The sequence below is a fragment of the Vanessa cardui genome, chromosome 11 (genome assembly GCF_905220365.1).
Source record: "Vanessa cardui chromosome 11, ilVanCard2.1, whole genome shotgun sequence".
Lineage (NCBI taxonomy): Eukaryota > Metazoa > Arthropoda > Insecta > Lepidoptera > Nymphalidae > Vanessa > Vanessa cardui.
Window position 1 is genome coordinate 14,292,841 of NC_061133.1, and position 19,862 is coordinate 14,312,702.

Sequence of the window (19,862 nt, forward strand, 5' to 3'; positions counted from 1 at the left end):
TAAATTGACAGAAAAATCCGTCGACCAGAGAAATATGAGACAAAGGAAATTTTTTTTTACATGCAGTATTGAAACAGATAATTTTAAATTAATTAATTCAGAATTAGCGAACTGAATATTTATTCTGACCTGCGCATTAAAATTAGTTCTCAACAAAAACAAAATAACCCAAAGAGGAAATTCCTTACTCAGCCCATGAATATGGACAAAGTCAAGGATCATAACGTACATTGCAAATTACGCTGTTAAATGCCGATGTTGCTATTGTTCTTGACGAAAATTACACCGGCTCATGTGTGAACCGCCTCAACTCTGAAACATAATACATTATAAAATGTTCACTTGCTGTGTAATATCATGCGAGTTGCATTGTACGTACTAAGACGAGCCTATATGGAAAAGCTATTTTTTCTCCAAGTTCTGACAGCTGGTATCCGTAGATTTAGAGAACGTTCTGAAAACGAGAAAAAAGGTAATTCGGAAACAATATAATTTATCAGAGCTATAATTGTTGCATTTAAAATAATTGCTAGTTCCTAGTTTTTCGGATGGAAACTGAAAGAGGCACGAGGCCGCCGAGCTGTTGGATAGTTTCAGCCGACACTCTGAGTTGTTTACTGTTGCATTTCGTTGCTCAATGGAAGGAAGTTCTTCGACACTCGTATTAATCTAGTATCGGCTATCGGCTAATATCGATCGGTCTATAGCTCTGCAGTGACCGAGCGGCAACCGCGGCGCGCGCGCGTGCGTGCTATCATGTGTGAACTCTGACGCAACGTGCTTATGAAGATGTCACTGTGCAACACTTTCAGGTACGTTAATTAGTGCATGAAAATCGCTTTAGCGATCGAACATCACGATTATTATTTATTGATTTTTTAACTAAATTTTATGGATAATTGCTTCAAGTAAAAAGTTGTTTTTGAACGTAACGAGCGCCTTTTATCGTGCTAATCACAGGTAAACATAAGTAATTATTAATAAATACAGTAATTATTTAATAAGTTCAGTTCTCCCTCAACTTATTAAACTGCTTATGTTCCCAGTGTTCGCATACACTTATTGTCAAGTACGTCCGTTTATTCATTTAAATTATGAAAGAATTTAGTAAAGTCGGTTAGAGCTATTAGTGTTACATGAAATTAGCATGTGTGGTTTACAAAATCTTTCAAATAGTTGAATTGAAGTGAATTATGTACTAGAAGTAGAATAACTACGTGCAGGAACAATATAACATGTCGATGTAATAAACTAGTTTCGTGAAGTACTTTGGCGTTCCTGGCGTAATACTTAGAGATGTTTTAGCACATTACTGAGCCACATTCGGTTTAACTTAATGTCTGAGAAGATGAAACACAAAGAGAACAATTATTTGTATGCGTAACTGTGAGAATTTATAAATATTATTATAATCAAAATGTCATATAGATTACGTAACGGATACTATGTGAGTGTTATTGCTTGACCAAAAAAGGTTATAAGGGATTTTTTATATCAAAATAAGTTCAGAAGTACTAATCCACGTAATCGACCTTTCCTAGATTAGCACAGGTACAGTAAGGATTTTCTTCAAGATTCAGTAAGGGGTTCTTGCATGCTTGCATGAAAAATAATTGAAATATTTTAACTTATATTTTAATTAAGATTTTATCAATTAATTTAAATAATATTAAATTCATTATATATTTTTTAAAAACAAAATTTCTATTATAAATTTAATTAGATTAAGTACATTATTATTAATTTAACTAATATTATAATTAAAATGTAATGAAATGTAAATCATAATTAATTTTAATGCTATGCGAGAAATAAAAGGCTTTCTATTCTATTCTACAGTAAGGATTAGGTATATAAAATGTTCAAATTCAAATTTATAGTAAAATATACTTCATCCATCCATCCAGTAACAAACAGTATCAGTGGAAATATAGTTTTGTAATAACAATTTTCCGAATCCACAACTATAGGAAGGAAGGTATTATTTCTATATATATCCTGCAAATTAATACATTTATTTCTTACATTAAAAATATTACTAAATAAGGTATTAATCAATGAAACAAAAAATAGACTATAATGTTATAATGTTAATCCCGGCTTCGCTTACGTTCTAGGGGTTAGTTAGGAGAGACTTAAGGTCTTGTTAGAAGAAGTCTATGTCTTGTCCTAACTCATTCAGTTTAGTGGTTTTGCCATGAAACAACAACAGACAGATAGACTTAGTTTCGCATTTATTATAGTAGTGCAGATAAAAAGCGTTGAGTTAATATTCGTTGATATTTATACAGGTACATAAATAAATAAACATATATGATTAATGTAACTCTGATTTATTTATTTAATGTACGCTTTATGATTCACCAAATTCACCGGTTCGGAAATAAGAGTACCAAGACCGGCGCACCAAATTCGGTTTTTCTTGTCATATATAATTTGACTTATGAAAATAGTAGGTACTTAGGTAATTGTTAGAATTACTTGTGAACTGATTATACTTATAAGTTTACATTAATGTTATTTAAATGACTATTTACAAGTATCTGACAGTTACCTACAGGTAAATAAGGTCTCGTAAAGTCCCCAACTTTTATTTAATGTTTTTTTTGGGCAGTCCTCCCGGACTGATAAATAAGTCTCAAGTCGATTATATCTGGTAAAGAGTATGTCCGTCAAAACCTTATGGATGTTAACCAAGAATAAATATTTAATGTTAAAAAATGATAAAGTCGCCTTTTTCAGTGATATCAAGTCCAATAAACTTGTTTTGATTAAAAGATAAAGAATCCGAGAAAGTCTGGCCCTAAAAAGTACCTCTATTTATTTCGGGACTCGATCAGATCAGCTCTCTGATACAAAACGACTGTATTGTTAAACGAATCACATACTCTTGCAAAGTCAACACTTAACAGAAGATTCCAATCGAGTTGTTTACTTCTAAGTAACTAGATATTTAATCTACATTCCCAACCGGTGACAGCTTTAAATTTAATTATGAACCGTGGTCTATTTTGATTCTGACAGTCAATTAGTTACTTTTGTATATACAATGGATCCCTGGGCGAGTATGCAAAGGGATAATCGGATGGTACGCCAGCGCCCCTAGACTTTGGTGCTCTATGATATATTTATCATTTCTTACATTGTCAATACGCCGTAGACCTTGGGAAGATGTTAGGTATTTGGGCGTTTAGTCAATCAAACCGGAAAACAACAATACTAAGAATTGCTGTTTAGTGTAGATTATGCGATGTGATTAAGTTACTTGCGTGTATTAAAGGATGATTCCAGGATGTTAATTTGAATAGTAATGTAAAGGAATATTGACTTAGTTAGTGATATACTATGTTATGTCAGTATGCTAATTAGACGAAAGTGATGAATACAGATGCAAACACGCTTTAATGAAAAGTTCAGTCGATATAGGCTGTTGGTTGCAGTGTGAATAATTCATGCAGATTTGTGTCAGGCCTCGCTGCTGCTAATAAGCTACGTGTAGCGAGAATCGAGATACGTGAAAATCATTTCAGCACAGTCTAACAAAAATAGTCGTCTAAAAATAATATTTGATCTTCATAAATTAACAAACAATGTACAACATAAAGAAAAGAAAATGGTATATCATTAAAAATTACTTGATAGGTTACCCTGTAGCCAATAAATCCATAACAAAAGTTGAATCTGTGGTGTTATGGTATAAAAGAATCGCAGAAACGTTATTGTATATAGACGATTTGTCCAAGTCCTTTGTCGAATTATTTTATATTTTGAGTACGGAACAATGTGATATTGTGAGGGGCTTATTTTGGACTCGGCCAATCTTTATTATAATCACATGACGATACGATTGGACTTCGTCAGCATCTAATCATAACAATCGAATACAATACATATGATACAATTATTTTATAAACAACGTTGATGTCTTTTTTATAATAACATTATTCGACAATTGTTTAATAACAAATAATGAATTAGCAGTCGGTTTCCATCCGCTTCCGTTCCAGAATGATATCAGTTTAAGTTTAAGTGTAGGTAATTATAATCGTTACGCAATATAGTATTATAGTGTATTTGATTTCTAGTATACTCAATGATTTATAGGTTTACACTGAACACTTTTATTTGAGTTTCATCGGCTGGAAGGTTACGCGTGCCTTGATTGAACGAGCTAATAATAAATATTTTGATTTTTATTAGAATATTGCGTGATTATGAACAATTTTCAACTCTGTTGTTAAGAAGTATTAAGCAACTTTAATTTTAATTCAGCAATAATTGATTGTATGATGGAGCAACGGAAAACTTACATATATTATATTTACCTACATTATTTTCAAGACTATTGTATTTATGATTATGTTAACATTATCATAATTTCTGTTTCAGGTTATTCGTTGTAAGCTTGATTATCGTGTTGTCAAGTATTGACACACCGGCAGCATTCACGCTCCGTCGCACTACGGGCAGCGAGTCGAGCCGAGATGTTGCTCAAGAAAGCATTCCATTACAAGTAAAAAACGAGCTTAAAGGATCAACTGCCACCGATTCGACTTTAAAAACTAATGATGACACATCCACGCCTGGGACGGGTACCGGAGTACAAGGACTTGATACCTATGAAATCATAGAAACGATCAATTCACAAAATCCAGCTGAAGAATCCGAAGTTTCAAATTCTGATCCACCCGATTTAGAGCAAGTAAACAATGTTGAAACAACAACGGAACCCGCAACGACGAGCGAATATAAAAATGAATCCGTCGATAATACCACGCCGATATCAGACCAATTTAATAATGAACCTAAAACAATTACTAGCAATTCTAGGAAAGTCGAATTCATTCCAAATGAAACCACTGTTGTATCTGATACACCTGATACATTACCAGATTCTACGCCTAAATTAGATGAGCCTGAAATTACAACATCTTATGAATCGGAGAATCTACCAACATGGAAAAAATATACGACCATTGATAGAAAACGACCATTAACTACAATAATCGACGAAGAAGATACTCCGTTAAATAAAACAGAAGAAATGATTAAAGCTGAAACCAAACCTTTAAGACTTTCTCTTCAGGATACTGTGACTTCTGATATACCATCGTTGGAAGAATTAAAAAATGAGCTGTTGAATTCTACCTTAAAAGATCGAGCGTTGGAAAGTCAAACTGAAACAGTTACTGTAGTTTCAACGGAAATAAATACACCTCCAGAACAGTCTACAATGAAATGGGATACATTTGAATCAAAAAGAGCTGGCTATTTAGACTTATCACAAAAAGTGTCAAATGAGCGGACTGTAGTGGGAGCTCCTGAATTTAAAATGAATTCTAAAGAAACAATACGTGCAATGTTTGAAATCGAAGGTTTAGAAGCCGATATGGGCGAAGATAAAAATGAAAATAGAATGCAGTCGCAGAGTCAACTGGTAAGGCAAAAACATAAAATATGGGAAATTAATTTTCACAAATCAATGTGATTATGTATCATTTGTAAATATTTTTTTATTAAAAAAAATCTTTTCATGCAAACTTTTTTACTGTTTTTATTTTTCAGAACGAAGACGCTATTAAAGAGGAGCTTCTGAAAGAAAAATTAATTAATGAAAACAATGAAAATGCCGATCGATTCGATCCTACAATTCAACCTCTGCCTGACGTAGATAATTCAAATGATACTTCAATCAATAATTTCAATGAACTGAGCGTAAAACCGATAAACGGTGACAAAGTAAAAAATTTAACATTATATGCAGTAAATCCTAATTACAAACCATTGAAAAAAATAGAAGTACAAGCGCCTAAGCAATTTGTTCGAGACCCCGACGACAATAGCTGGAGGAACGAAAGCTTAAGCTCATTGGGAATAGTTTTTAAGCCGAAGAATTCTTCAAAACCTTTCACTCAAGTCTTGAAAAATAAGACAGAGTCAGAATGGAACAGTCTAATGGAGAAAGACATCAAAAATGACATACCTGACTTGAAAGAACGATTACAGAAAATGGCTGAAATGAGGAAATCTAAACGGAAGAAAACAGACTCCTTCGGTAATATTGTATACTTTGATTATGAAGAAAACAGCAGTTCGGGGGAACATAGCACGACAGACCAACCTTTATTGGCTATCACATCTTCTGCCGAATCTCTGACCACTGCAGGCATATTAGACGAGCGCAACGGCAATTCATCAGAAGTTCCAGATGTCACTTCACCTAATATTTTCACAACGGAAAACGCAAGAGGCAATGTTAGAAATTCATATTCTACGAGGAAATTTAGAAAATTCTTTAACATTCCCGAATACTACGATAGCACTGACGAGGATGATGTCGACTATTTGAATATGGCTAAAATAGACATAAAGAAATTTACCACCTCGCCCAAAACAGTGCCTACCACAACTCCAACGCCGACACAACGGCCGTGGACATTTAACAAAGTATCCCACACCATACCACCTGAGCGTAAAGCTACGATACAGTACTTCCCACCGCTCTCTACTCAAAAGGTTAACATTAACGATTACGATAGTGATTTTAAATCAAAAGTTAATTCTTTTACTAACACTGAACCACCAACGAATATTTTACCTGCATCCTTAGATAGACCATTAACTATAGACAATTCTCATCAGTATAAAACACAAAATGAAAAAGTAAAACATTATGAGGTAGCGACTAAGCCAGGCTTCAATAGAAATGCTTTCTATTCGACTCAACCACCGCACACCACACAAACGGAATTCACGTTATTGAACAGTGAAGGAAATTACGATAGAGATTCCTATGTTATTAGACACTATAAAGATTTCTTAAGCGAGGCCGCGAAGGATAATGACTTCGATAAGAATATTGATTACGTTCCGTACACGAAGGCTCCACCTCAAGATGTCACTCAGACTGATCTCATAACTTACATGACGGAAAAAGCAAAGATGAACATAGACAACGAGTATGATTATGAAACACAATTTCGTAAAGACGTCTTACAGAGATTCGTCGATAACTTCAATCAAAACAGCGAACGCTATAAATCAGAATTTCCGATTCTATTTAACAACAGCGTTATTCATAGAGATACAGCGAACGGTAGAGATATCGCTTCATCGAGGGCGTTCATGAGAGGTCTTTATAACAGTAATCCAAAGATGAAACAAGCTCAAAGGGAATCCTACGATCCAAATAACGAGAATATGACCGTGGAACTATCGCCGTCCTACGAGCTGCACTATTACATGCCCGAGCAGGAAGAAAAAGAAGTAGCAGTCCCGCAACCAGTTACGCTGCCATACCAATATAGATTATGAAATTGATCGAAACATAACGATGTATTACTGGTAATATATCTGGATTAAATCGTAGAAGCTATGATACCTTTAGTTTTAATACTAGAATATGTTTTTGTTGATAATTTTTTTTTTCGTTTATATTTATTAAAAATATTAAGTAAGGCAACGGACACAATCGATTGTTTAAGAGTGATATTGATTTTTTTTTGTGATGTAAAATATATAAAATATATAAATAATGCTAGAAGGCCTCGGTTAGTTTGTAAATAATTATACGAAATTATATTAATGTTTGTAATCATCTAATAAGGTTGAATCTGAGGTTATGTTAACTTTACGACGTGACGTCGTGTAACATCGTATGTGACTGTACTCAAAACAGTTTTATTGTGACAGCGTGACAGGAAAGTAATAAATGAATTCGTTAAATATGTTTAATTTCATCACCATTCTTATAAATTTATTTGTTGCACTATTTGTTTGTAATTCTTTACTTTCTTTTCGACGTGTTTTCTGAATTTCATTAATGTCCATCATGTTAAGGTATTTTCTGTTCTAAACTGTTAGCAGGTTTTTGCTTCGATTATGAATGAATTAATGCAAGATTACAGTTGTCATGCTACTTCATGGAATAAATGAATTTGAATTGTGAAAATTTACTTATAACTTACACCTTCGATGTCCATGGAAACTAAGATTTTCTGACTCTCTTGACAGTACAGCTCCCATACCAGCAAAGGTAATACCTGATCAGTGGCGAATTTACTAATTTGCCGCTAGTAGGCTATTCAATTTTTGCCGCCCCTACAGCAAAAACAACAACAACAGCCTGTAAATTCCCACTGCTGGGCTAAAGGCCTCCTCTCCCTTTGAGGAGAAGGTTTTTTGGAACATATTCCGCCGCCCCTACTGACTTTAGAAATTCGATACGTTACTTTAGTTCACGATCATATTGATTACATTTGGGTGATATATGATTTTTTTTATTTTACGGTACATTTTAAGGGTGTATCTTTCATTGAATATTCTTATACTTAATGTAGGTATACAATATTTTGTTCGATAAATAGTAACAGATTTCAAGATTGTTCAACGCATAATTGTCAAAATTAGTTCATAAAAACGACATATTCGAACTGACATTGTATTAATATGATGTGAGGTAAAAGGGATAAAAAAACAACAACACAAGTTTACATTCATTTACTCTTTCATAGTAATCTGGGACTGCTGGGAAAGGATCAAGGAATCGGAAGGAGGACGTATTAAAGATAATCTCCAAAGTCTTTATCTTATGACATTATCAGGTCTGTACACAGGGCAATGACGAGTTAGGTTTTTAGGAAAATACATTAAAAAATCAAAATACATTGAGCCGTTTAAAATACCACTTTATTGACATTTTCATTTTATAATAGTATGCAAACATCACTCGATCGTTCGATCATCTGAAATTGGTTATGTGATTTTGAGCATATTTATATATTAGGCGATAACATACGGTACGGAAGCTTACAATACGTTTTTGAGGGAAATAAAAATCGAGTGGAAATGCAATCTGGATCCAATAAATATTTGTTACAAATTCAATTTAAAAAAAAATCAAATAAAATAAAAAATACAATTTTCATAAATGAACACATACATCTTTGGATAAAAAGAACAATTCAGATTATATACAAATGACTGAAGTCGACTTATGTGTCCATTTTACTAGAAATAAATAGTTATAAAATGAAATGTTAAAACAAAAAAGGTGTATATTACAAATTATAATAAAAAGGCAGGTAAGATCAGAGGTACACGAGTAAATCTCTATATATTGCATCGACGTTATAAAAAAAAAACAAACGCAAAATTGCTATATCGTTATTGCTAGAAGATATCGACTAAATAGGGCTTCGAACGCAAGACGTAACGTGGGGTCTGTTAATTATAATATAGCTTTTAATATATCAGAAACAGGTACAATCGAAGGTAATTTTGTGTAAAAATTCATTTAAAACTTCTTTAAAGACTATTGTCGTATATAACTATACATGGACTGCTCAGACGACGGTCGTTCACGATCTAGAAGCAAAGTCTAGTTTTATAATTGTTTAAACGTTAACTCATCGTAAATCGACCCTAGATAATTTTATGGTCCGCCTAATACCCTATCCTGTGATAACATATATCGATAATAACGCACCTATGTTAATATAAGATATTATCAGTTTAAAATTCGTTAGGTGAAGAACATATAAAGGAAATGTATCCACGAAGAGTACTTTTAATGTATCAACATCTGGAGATATACGACCACGAGCAGTAACAATACCATCAATGAAGAGATAGTCTCCCACTGATGACGTCACTGTTCCCAGCGATCGTTCAAACGAAGCAAACGAAGCACAAGATACAATTGTAAATGTAAACATTAAAAAAACAAATATAAACGGAACAACAAATGAATAACCAATAAATATTAAAGCAATAGAAGAAGTCGGACTCGCGCTGACCACCGAGCTCGTGCGATCACGATAGGTACATTACATCAGTATTATAGTTATAATATTCATTTATAAGTATAGTTTAGACTAAGCGAATATTTACAAGGGCACGCCACTTTACTAGCTACATACCTTCCCTCCGAACACTCGCTCGTACGTCTGTGACCGAAATATTATAATTTTACAAAATTTTCTATTTCTTCTAAAATAATTATGTGTAGACATTTTAAATATTGCGAAATTATTAGTCATCTGTTTGAAAAATTTGTCGTTCTATTTCATAGTAGATATAAGTATAGGGGGTGATGTAGTCTGTTGAAATTTTAAGTTCGTAATGAAGTAAAAATATCTGTAATGTCGGCAATGAGGTGCGCACACGCAGGTCACAGACGCGAGCGCGTGAGCCGCCGCGAACCTAACTCGTTACATTAGCCAGTCTTTCGTTTACACTACACTAAGCGCTCGCCACACACACTACCGTGTTATAGTATTCATGGATATGGATCGTGACAGATGATTACGAAAACGATCATCTTCCAGTAATTAATAACGACCGAAAACGTTTAATTTCTACCGAGTTACCGTCGAAAACAATTAACTTCAACAATACGAAACTATTTACGCAACGCAACGATTAGTTAAACGTTCTCTAATTATTGACTAAATGCGAGACGGATGCGAGCACGCCGAAAGGATTCAATAAAATTCGAAATCTATCAAACGAAATTCCGTATACTACTGAGCACGCTGGAGACAAGCTAGAGAAATGAAAGTATCTCGTTTGAAACAATTCATAATTGGCACCGAACATTTGGCACCACATCAGTAGCCGAGGGCGACGCGAGCGATAGGAACCTGGAGACGCAACCGAAGCGAAGGCGAACACTCGGAACTCTTATAAATGCAATCTCGTTGAACTCACCCGATCACACATCGACGGAATTTATTCGAACCTTTGTTCGGGAACGAAAGCACTAACTACGCGCCGCGCGATCGTTCCGCTGCGAACGTTACACGGAAGTCTCTGCAGTGGCTGTGGGGACCCGAATCGTTGAAAGTACCATCCTCTAATCTGCTGTAGTCACGTTCATCACTTTGTCTAAATTCATTATCTAAAAACGAGTAGGAAATCGCAGATTCAGATTTTGGGTACAGACACGTGACCAGGCAATGTTTTCGTTTGTTCCTGTTGGGCAGCCGGGCGCCCGGCGCGAGCGCGGGTACGAATGTCAACCTTATTTCAATAGTGAGTATGTTTAAATTTCCGTATACTTACATAACCATATCCATAAAGCTCTAAGAGGAAGCCTCACTATACATATATTATAATAATTAATGTAATCGTTTAATTAAATATTTTTTAAATATCATTTGTTACATTTACACATTCATACAAATTCTAAATAACTAAAGCATTCTCGTCCAAACTAACCACTACGAATCATATCGAACGTTTTTTATTCCATTTACAATTTACACAGTACTCCCTAGAGTGAGGGTTACTCTCGACAATTTCCGTTAGAAGCGTATCAAATCTGTACAAAATAACGTTGTGGTTGCTCGGATTTAGATTCATTTTCGACTAGCAAATAGTTTTCGCGGAGGCGAAATGCATCGGACACGACGATATACAAGTTGACGATCACTATGCACGCACTGAACCAGTAGATTTGAATGTTACAAGTATATAAGTATATTATTTTTAATAAGCGATGCTCGCTAGCGGAGCCTGCGATGTGGACAATGCTCGTCAAGTATATCCTCCGAGCGGAGTTCGCGAGGCCGGCGCCCGCGAACCCCGACACCTCCGACGAAACTCTCGTGACTCGTAACTTTGTTATAATCGACATTTTATGTTTTAAACACTAAAGTTTAGAAGGTACGTAAGTTTTAAATTTAACAATCCCAGTCACAACGCGTTAACAGCTACAACTATTAACATCACTCGATGTCGATCATCGACTACTCGTTCAATCGTTTACGACTCATTCGTATGCAAAAATACATGTTCTCGATACTAAATCTCTTTCATAAGACCTTTTTATATAATTATATGCATTATAAATCTAAACTATAATACACGGGTACGAATTATTCGCAACTTTCATAGATCGTATGAAAATCGTATTCGACATCGGTCAAGCTGAGTGCTCCTGAAGTATGAAGAAATGCTAGAGGCCATTGAACGTCGGGACCTTTATACGGTAAAATCTAAAACTAGTAGATTTCTTAAATGCCAGCGATCAATCCCGACCTAGTACTTTAAATATTATCCGATCAGCAATTACAATGTAATGGAAGTATAGTCGTCCGACCGACCTGAATATTTTAAAATCTTTTAACAATACCAAAAATACTTGATAGTAAAATATTAGTCTAAAATCAGCGGGCGTTCCGCAGGGTGACACGTTTGTGCTGCTACTTCTCCGAATCCGCACGAACGGCAAAACAAAGCGAACACATTCTAGAGGTCGGATATGTACTCATCTAGTAATATAAATAAATTTAGAGTCTCTAATCGATATAATCTACTAGTATCTTACACGAAATCAACACTACGACGAATGACAAAACGTACCGCTGATTACATTTTAGCTAGGAGGTACAATACGAAATTTAAGCATAGGAGGTACAATTTTACTCAATAAAATTTACATATATATATGTTATGTATAACCAGCGGAGCTGCGGCCGGCGTTACTAGCTCACCAGCGGCGCCGCGCGCCCCGCCTGCCCGAAGCTGCCGCGCAGCGACTCCTCCATCAGCCGGCAGATCTTGTCGCGGTCGGCCTGCGGGCGCCACGGGTCAGACTCACTCGCCACTCACTCGCCACTCACTCGCCATTTACTCGCACTCGCACTCACTCACCTCGTGTATGAAGCCCAGCTGCACCAGCTCGTGCGCCAGCGCGTGCGCGGAGTCGCGGCGCGACACGCAGCACGTGAGCTGGCGGTTCATCTTGTCGTCCATGCGCAGCAGGATCGTCATCTGCGGAAGGCGCGGGGTGACGGCGTGAGCGGGGCGCGGGGGGCGGGGGGCGGTCGGGCGCGCGGGGCGCGGCGGGCACTCACCAGCAGGTCGGTGTCGGGCGGCGCGGGCGGCGCGGGCGGCGCGGGCGCGGGCTTGAGGCTGCACATCATGTTGACGACGCGGCGCGTCTCCAGGTCGCGCGCGCGCGGCTCGGGCGAGGCGGGCGCGCTCTCGGAAGCGGCGCGCGCGCGCTCGCACGGCGACGCGGCGCGGCGCGCGGGCCCGTAGGCCGTGAGCGGGTAGATGCCGTACCTGCAACAGCGCGCGTGAGGGCGGGCGGCGGGGGGGCGCGGCGTGCGCGGCGGGCACTCACTTGACGTCCTCGACGAACTTCTCGAGCTTCTCGGCGTGCGGCAGGTCGCGCGCGGACAGCTCGTGGCGCAGGCCGGCGCGCTCGCACCACGCCAGCGCCGCGCCGCCCGCGCCGCCGCACACCTCGTCCGTTATCGTCTCCGAGATGTTCGCTGCGGACGATGGGCCACACTCTCACCGGTTGCCGATTACGTTACGTTTAATCTTTGCTTCGGGTATCGTTCAGGCGACAATTTAAATAAAATTAAAGGGAAAGTTATGTAATAATAATAATAGCCTTTATTTAACAATCTTTCATACAATTTTAGTAAAATAATTTTATTTAATTATTTGACACCGGTACATGAAGATTGTCTTGCTGTCCAGCATAGGCCTCCCCTAGAGCTCGCCATCGGATGCGATTCTGCGCTTGTCTCGTCCAAGTATGTCCCGCTATTGTTTTGAAATCATCTTCCCATCTACGACCCTGTCTCCCTTTCCTTCGTTTGTATTGTCTCGGGCACCACTCTGTTACGTCCTTACACCATTTATCCTTATTACTCCTAATCATATGGCCTGCCCACCTCCATTTTAGTTTTTTAACACAGTAAGTAACATCCGTAATTTTAGTTTTCTTTCTTATAGTATTAAGTTTTATTTTATCTTTTAATTTAATGTTAAGTATGCTCCGTTCCATACTGTGTTGGCAAGTTTCTAACTTATGTATGTTATGGTTAGTTAAGCTCCAGGTTTGGCAACCATATGTCATAACCGGCAGAATACACGTATTAAATATTTTGCTCTTTGCTTTCAGTGGCACGAGTGGGTTTTTCATGATCTCCTTGAGGGACCAGTATCTTTTCCATGCCAAAGTGATTTTGTTATTAATTTCTTTTGTTGCCAAATCTGTTGGGGATATGATCTGTCCAAGGTACGTGTATTCCTTTACGTATTCTATGGTTTTTCCATTGACAATTATAGGGGTGTTTTCCGAGTTTGACATTATTTTGGTTTTCGCCGTATTCATTGACAGTCCTACATTATCGCTTTCATACACCAGTTGTTCTAACATCTTTTGTAAACTTTTTGAATCATCAGAAATTATTATAAGGTCGTCTGCAAATCTAAGGTGGTTTAATCGCACTCCGTTGATAATTAATCCGTAGTTATCCCATTCGAGACGTCTAAACACGTGTTCGAGAACAGCTGAGAAAAGTTTGGGTGACAAAGGATCACCTTGTCTTACTCCTCTTTTTATTGGAAACAAATCTCCATCTCTTTCAGTTCTTATCTTTGCTCTCATGTTCTTATACAGGGTTATTTGTAAAACATTAACAACCTCGCAGGGCTAGATTGAGAACATCATAAACAACAACTTTTGTTTTATGACTTTTCATAACTCATTAATTTTTACTTTCATACAAAATTAAAAATATTAAAATTGATTTCTCTAATGTTAAAAACTCTATACGGCAATGAAAAAAAAAACAGTTAAAATAGTCTGATTTTAGCTCCACCCACAAAATGGGCGGAGTTAACACGCTTGACTTGACGTAATTAACGCTTTGATGCGCCGTCGCAGTCTTACGCTTTGATGTGCCCGCGCAACGTGCTCTTATTGCTAATTTCAGTTTACAGTCCGTTGATTTCAGTTAATAAGTTCACTATGCCATATTCCAATATCGAATATACTGAAATGGTTCGCATTTTAGCGAAATGCGATGACAACGTTTCAGAAGCATGTCGTCAATATGCGATTAAATTTCCAAATGTGCCTACTCCAAGCCGCGTGACAATGCTAGCTGCCACACAGCGATTACGCGATTACGGCCAATTCCGTTCTCCTTTAAGAGATAGTGGTCGTCCGCCAAGGCGCACAGTTCAAGAGGAAGAAGACATCATGGAGTTCTTCGAAGCCAATCCAGCAGCGAGCACCAACGATGCAGCCCGGCGGTTTAATGTATCGCAATACTTCGCATGGAGTGTTGTACACAATGAAGGGAAATATCCCTTTCACCTTCTTCGCGTCCAAGAATTAAACGAACCCGATAAACCCGCGCGAGTTGCGTTTTGTAACTGGGTGCTAAACGAGAGGCCAACTATTTTATGGACTGACGAAGCAACATTTGGCAGAGTCGGTTTGTTCAATTCTCGCAATGAGCATTTGTGGTGCCATGAAAATCCACACAAAACTAGACCACATCATTTTCAACACCGATTTAGCGTCAATGTGTGGGCAGGAATTGTAAATTCAACTTTACTAGGCCCTGTCTTTTTGGAGCGACTCAATGGAGAAACATACCTACGTTTCCTCACTGAAACACTACCAGATTTAGAGGAAGATATACCCCTCGCTGATTTACGTGTTATGTATTATCAACATGACGGAGCGCCAGCGCATAATGCTCGCGAAGTCCGGAATTTTTTAAATAACAATTTTCCTGGTCGTTGGATTGGGCGCGGCGGACCTCGTGCCTGGCCCGCTAGGTCGCCGGATATCACGCCATTAGATTTTTATTTATGGGGACACGTCAAAACATTGGTGTATAGTGGACGTGAAATCACAAGCCGTGAAATGTTAGTGGAGAAAATCACTTGGGCTTTCGACCAGGTTAAGTCAAACTCACAAGTGCTATCGAGAGTGAATGAACAATTAATTTTTAGGTGTGGATTATGTGCAGGTTGTGAAGGTGACTACATAGAACAATATGTGCGGAATACACACAGACATCCCCGGGATTTAACCCTTAGAGGTACAATAGAATAAAATTTAATTTAAAATAAGCATCATTGTATAGGTTCACCAATACATTAACATAATTTCATTGTATGTTTCACATTCCTAAGCAAATATAAAAGCAAGCAAGTCAGTATCAATTAAGCGTTCAAACAGACAAGTCATTCTCATTACCTAAACGCGATACTCACAAACTAGCTGGTCTCCATAAAACTATCAATTCTAAATGGTGTGTGGTTCCAAACCCATACTATCATTTTATTATGTTTTTGTTTTATTTTTAATTTGTTAAAACAAAATCAATGAGCTAAAACTTAAGTTTGTCTTTTAACTTGAGAAGAATCTTTATACCCAGATCCTAATTCCATCGTGAAATCAGTTTAACAGAGTTAAGATCATATTTTTTAAGTTAATTGTATAATTCATATTTGCATTTTTTTTTGTAAATGAGGCAGTCAGAATAATAAAAATATTGCCCTTAGGTTTTTTTGTATAAAGTTTGTTCATAATAAATTGTAAAAAAAAACAATTGAATGTAAAATTTAACAAGAATGTAATAATATTAAGCATAAAAATTAAAGCTTATTAAATTAAGGTCTGTTTTTTGTTTAAAAAAAAATTATTTCAGTTCTTAATTTATTATACAAAAATATTATTATAACAAATTAGATGAAGAAAGGAATAAAAGATATTGAGTCATATTAATACAGTTACTAAATACCATAGGGACATACAATACCAAGATTAATAAAAAACAAGGCCTTTTGTGTATAATAAAATAATTTTATTATTCTTATGATTGATGTTCAATTGAGATTTTCCTCTGAAAATTTGCAGGAAGGTTTGATAGTTTCCTGGTCTAGCTCGCTTGAGGTACCCAATCCCAGCTGGTCTGATCAGCTCTTTGCCAGCATGGTTGATATACAACTTTTGATAAGTTGTCTACCTGTAGAGATTATGAGACTTATTAAAGAACAGAAGTTTACTGGATAGAAAATACAATCCATTCTGAAATATGTATTGTGGAATTCATAAAACAAACATTTCATCAGAGGCGTTGGATTGAATTCTAATTGCAATATTAGCAATACCAAAAAGTTACATATGCAAAATAAAAATAGTTTTATTTAAATGAGGACTTTACTTTCACATTTTAAATCTAAGCAAATACATCTGCTGCTATTCAATTCCAAACTAAAAGAAAATAAAAATAGTTAAATTACATGCTTAATAATTTAGTTAATTTTTTTGTCTTATCAATTCAAAAATAACATTATTAATTTATGCTTCCTCTAAGAATTTAATTTTACTTTGTATTAGTAATGTAAACTTATTTTACTAAAAGAAAGGAATACCAATAACAACCATAGGAAATAATAATAAAGAAAGCTGTTGAGCACAAAGATGAGCTTTCTCTTCAATATTTTTGTCAAGAGAATAGAAATTGTATGACATTTATAAAATTTTAAATAGATTGGTTTATTTAAAATTGTTTAAGGGAGATCAACAAGGTCTTGTACACATCTGTACAGAGGTGCAAAGTAACAGACAACATTTAATCTTGTATCACAAAATACGCAAAATTTTACATAGGTAACTTAGGTATAAAGAATGAATTAAATTTTCCACACTTTAATATTAAAAAATATCCCAACAAAAGATTACATTAAAAAATGTAAAACATAGCAGAGAAATAAACATACTTACTATTTAATTTCCTTTTAATTGTCTTATGGTGGAAAGAACTAAACTTTCAATTTGCAATGGTCAGTAGCAATGTCGCAAAATAGTAGTCCAACTAAAAGTAAGTTGCAAAAACTGTTAAATCTAAAACTAATGATTCATAAAACAAACTCGTAAAACAAGACCGAAAAGTTGCAAAAAAATTGTAAACAAATACATAAATGTCACATTGCAGGGTTTAATTTTAATTTATCTTGATTGGATATAGGCAATGATACTAGACCATACAGCCTTGTCTTTACAGTAAGATTCTGATAGATGGATAGAAAAGATACCTACTATTTTGAAACTGAAAAATAATTTGTTTTGATAAAACTTATTTGTTTTTATTCTATTGTTGAATGTAAATTAATAACACTGACTCCTTTCTTCCCAAAAAAAAAATTTTAAAATGCACTTCTAATTCTTGGTTCTGGTAGCCGGAATTTCAAGTTGATGGCCTGTTTTTAATGTTTAATAGATTCGTGTGTCATATTACTTTATAGAAATAGTTAAATGTTGAATACATTAGTCATACACGTAAATTACGTACCTAGGCATCTAAACATGCCGTGTGCCTAAACAAAACGATTTAACCTTTTATCATTTTAATACGGTCAGTTTTATGCTTTGATAAGTAGGAGTATGAAGGCGTTGTGGTTTACCTATGTACCTACATAATGAGTCACGATTAATATTATTACGGCTTTTGATGGATAGGCCGGCCAGATCAAATGTTGACAAGTTTTTAATTTATTGTGATTATCGGATTTTAGTTATTGTTCGATTAAATAACTCATTAGTTTACCTTGAATAAGATAAATTAAAGTAAAGTAATAGTAGTACAAGCAGTTTTACTAAAAAAAAGATTAGGTATTGATAATAATCATATTGTCTTTTGTTCATAAATAATTAAATAGGTACCTTATTTTAACTTAGATTGTTAAAATTGAGAAATATTTATTTTCTTGTTCGTAATTAACTTTCATTTAGCTTTATAGCTTTTTTTAAACGACTTAAAATTGCGGTTTTTAATTTGTCGGGACTTTTTTATGTAGGTAGGTATGTTACGGAATCTCAAAGACGGTTTGACCGATTATGAAAATTCTTTTTTATTTCAAAGTATACTTAACAGTCGGTCTCATTATCAGGAGTCGAGGATCCTATTATCAGATAGGATCCGGGAGATTAGGTACATAGTTTAAGAAAAGGTATAAAATAATAATTAACTTTACTACGTTATACGAATACCAAATAACTAAATAATCTTTTGCAAATTAATTAGTCAAGTGTTTAAATTGGAACATGAGACTGAACATCACTTTTTGCTCGGCACTTCAGAGTAAAAATTTCCGGGAATCCTAATTCCGGACGTAAACATAAAATACAAACATTCACACTATGATAAACATTCGTCATCGTAGCCACGAGAGGAACAAAATCTGTTACATCCTGCAAACATTTGCGCGTCGCTGTGTCAGTTAAACTGATAATACGAAGACGTATAGCGAAGCGTGTGGGCGGCGCGAAACCCTTCTACGCGCTTTCCGAAAACCGCTGGCCAATAGCGAGCCAGTCACGTGATTACGTTGAGGGTTTTTACTATTATTATTAAATATGAATGACGCAACACGGAAGGATATTGAAATGTTAGAGAGTGCAACAAAAACTTGGAAATGTTTTTTTGGAAAAAATATTTAGTTTTGTTCAAGGTCATAAAACAAAAGTTGTTATTTATGATGTTCTTAATCTAGCCCTGCGAGGTTGTTAATGTTTTACAAATAACCCTGTATATGTTGGTAATCAGTCGAATATACTTTTTCTCTACTCCTTGTGTTGCTTCCCAAATCTTTGTGTGTTTTATAGAGTCGAACGCTTTTTTATAATCCACGAATGCCAGGTAAAATTTAATATTATATTCTTTACATTTCTGGATTACTTGTTTTATAGAGTGAATGTGATCAATCGTTGAGAACTCACTGCGAAAACCTGCTTGTTCTTTAGGTTAGTTTTCATCCAAAGTCTTCGTTAAACGGTCTAGCAGTACTTTTGAGAATATTTTGTACACATTGGACATCAAGCTGATGGGTCTATAGTTGGCTATATCATCTTTGTTCCCTTTTTTGTGTAGTAATATAATAGTTGATATAGTCCACTGTTGAGGTATATATTCTGTGCGCAAAATTTCATTAAATATCTCTGTGATAGTGTTTAACGTTACTTTGGATGATCCTATTAACACTTCATTAGATATGCAGTCTCCTCCAGGCGTTTTCCCTTTCTTCTGTGATTT

At 35.8% G+C, this 19,862-nt stretch overlaps 2 protein-coding genes across 2 annotated transcripts in view; one reads left to right on the forward strand and one right to left on the reverse strand.

Annotated features, from left to right (window-relative positions):
• The first annotated feature begins 596 nt into the window (after nt 1-596).
• On the forward strand, nt 597-7,951 carry LOC124533837. Its single transcript, XM_047109370.1, has 3 exons — nt 597-812; nt 4,390-5,437; nt 5,566-7,951. The coding sequence occupies exons 1-3, from the start codon at nt 784-786 to the stop codon at nt 7,312-7,314; spliced, it is 2,826 nt and encodes a 941-aa protein (XP_046965326.1). The 5' UTR covers nt 597-783; the 3' UTR covers nt 7,315-7,951.
• A 719-nt stretch (nt 7,952-8,670) lies between these two features.
• LOC124533691 (nuclear receptor-binding protein homolog) overlaps nt 8,671-19,862 on the reverse strand; it is a 69,441-nt gene continuing 58,249 nt past the window's right edge. Inside the window, exons 7-10 of the mRNA XM_047109135.1 lie at nt 13,133-13,283; nt 12,861-13,071; nt 12,658-12,777; nt 8,671-12,578 (exon numbers count right to left, since the gene is read on the reverse strand). Of these exons, the coding sequence (XP_046965091.1) occupies nt 12,489-12,578; nt 12,658-12,777; nt 12,861-13,071; nt 13,133-13,283 (572 nt within the window). The 3' untranslated portion in view covers nt 8,671-12,488. The remainder of the gene's footprint in view (nt 12,579-12,657; nt 12,778-12,860; nt 13,072-13,132; nt 13,284-19,862) is intronic.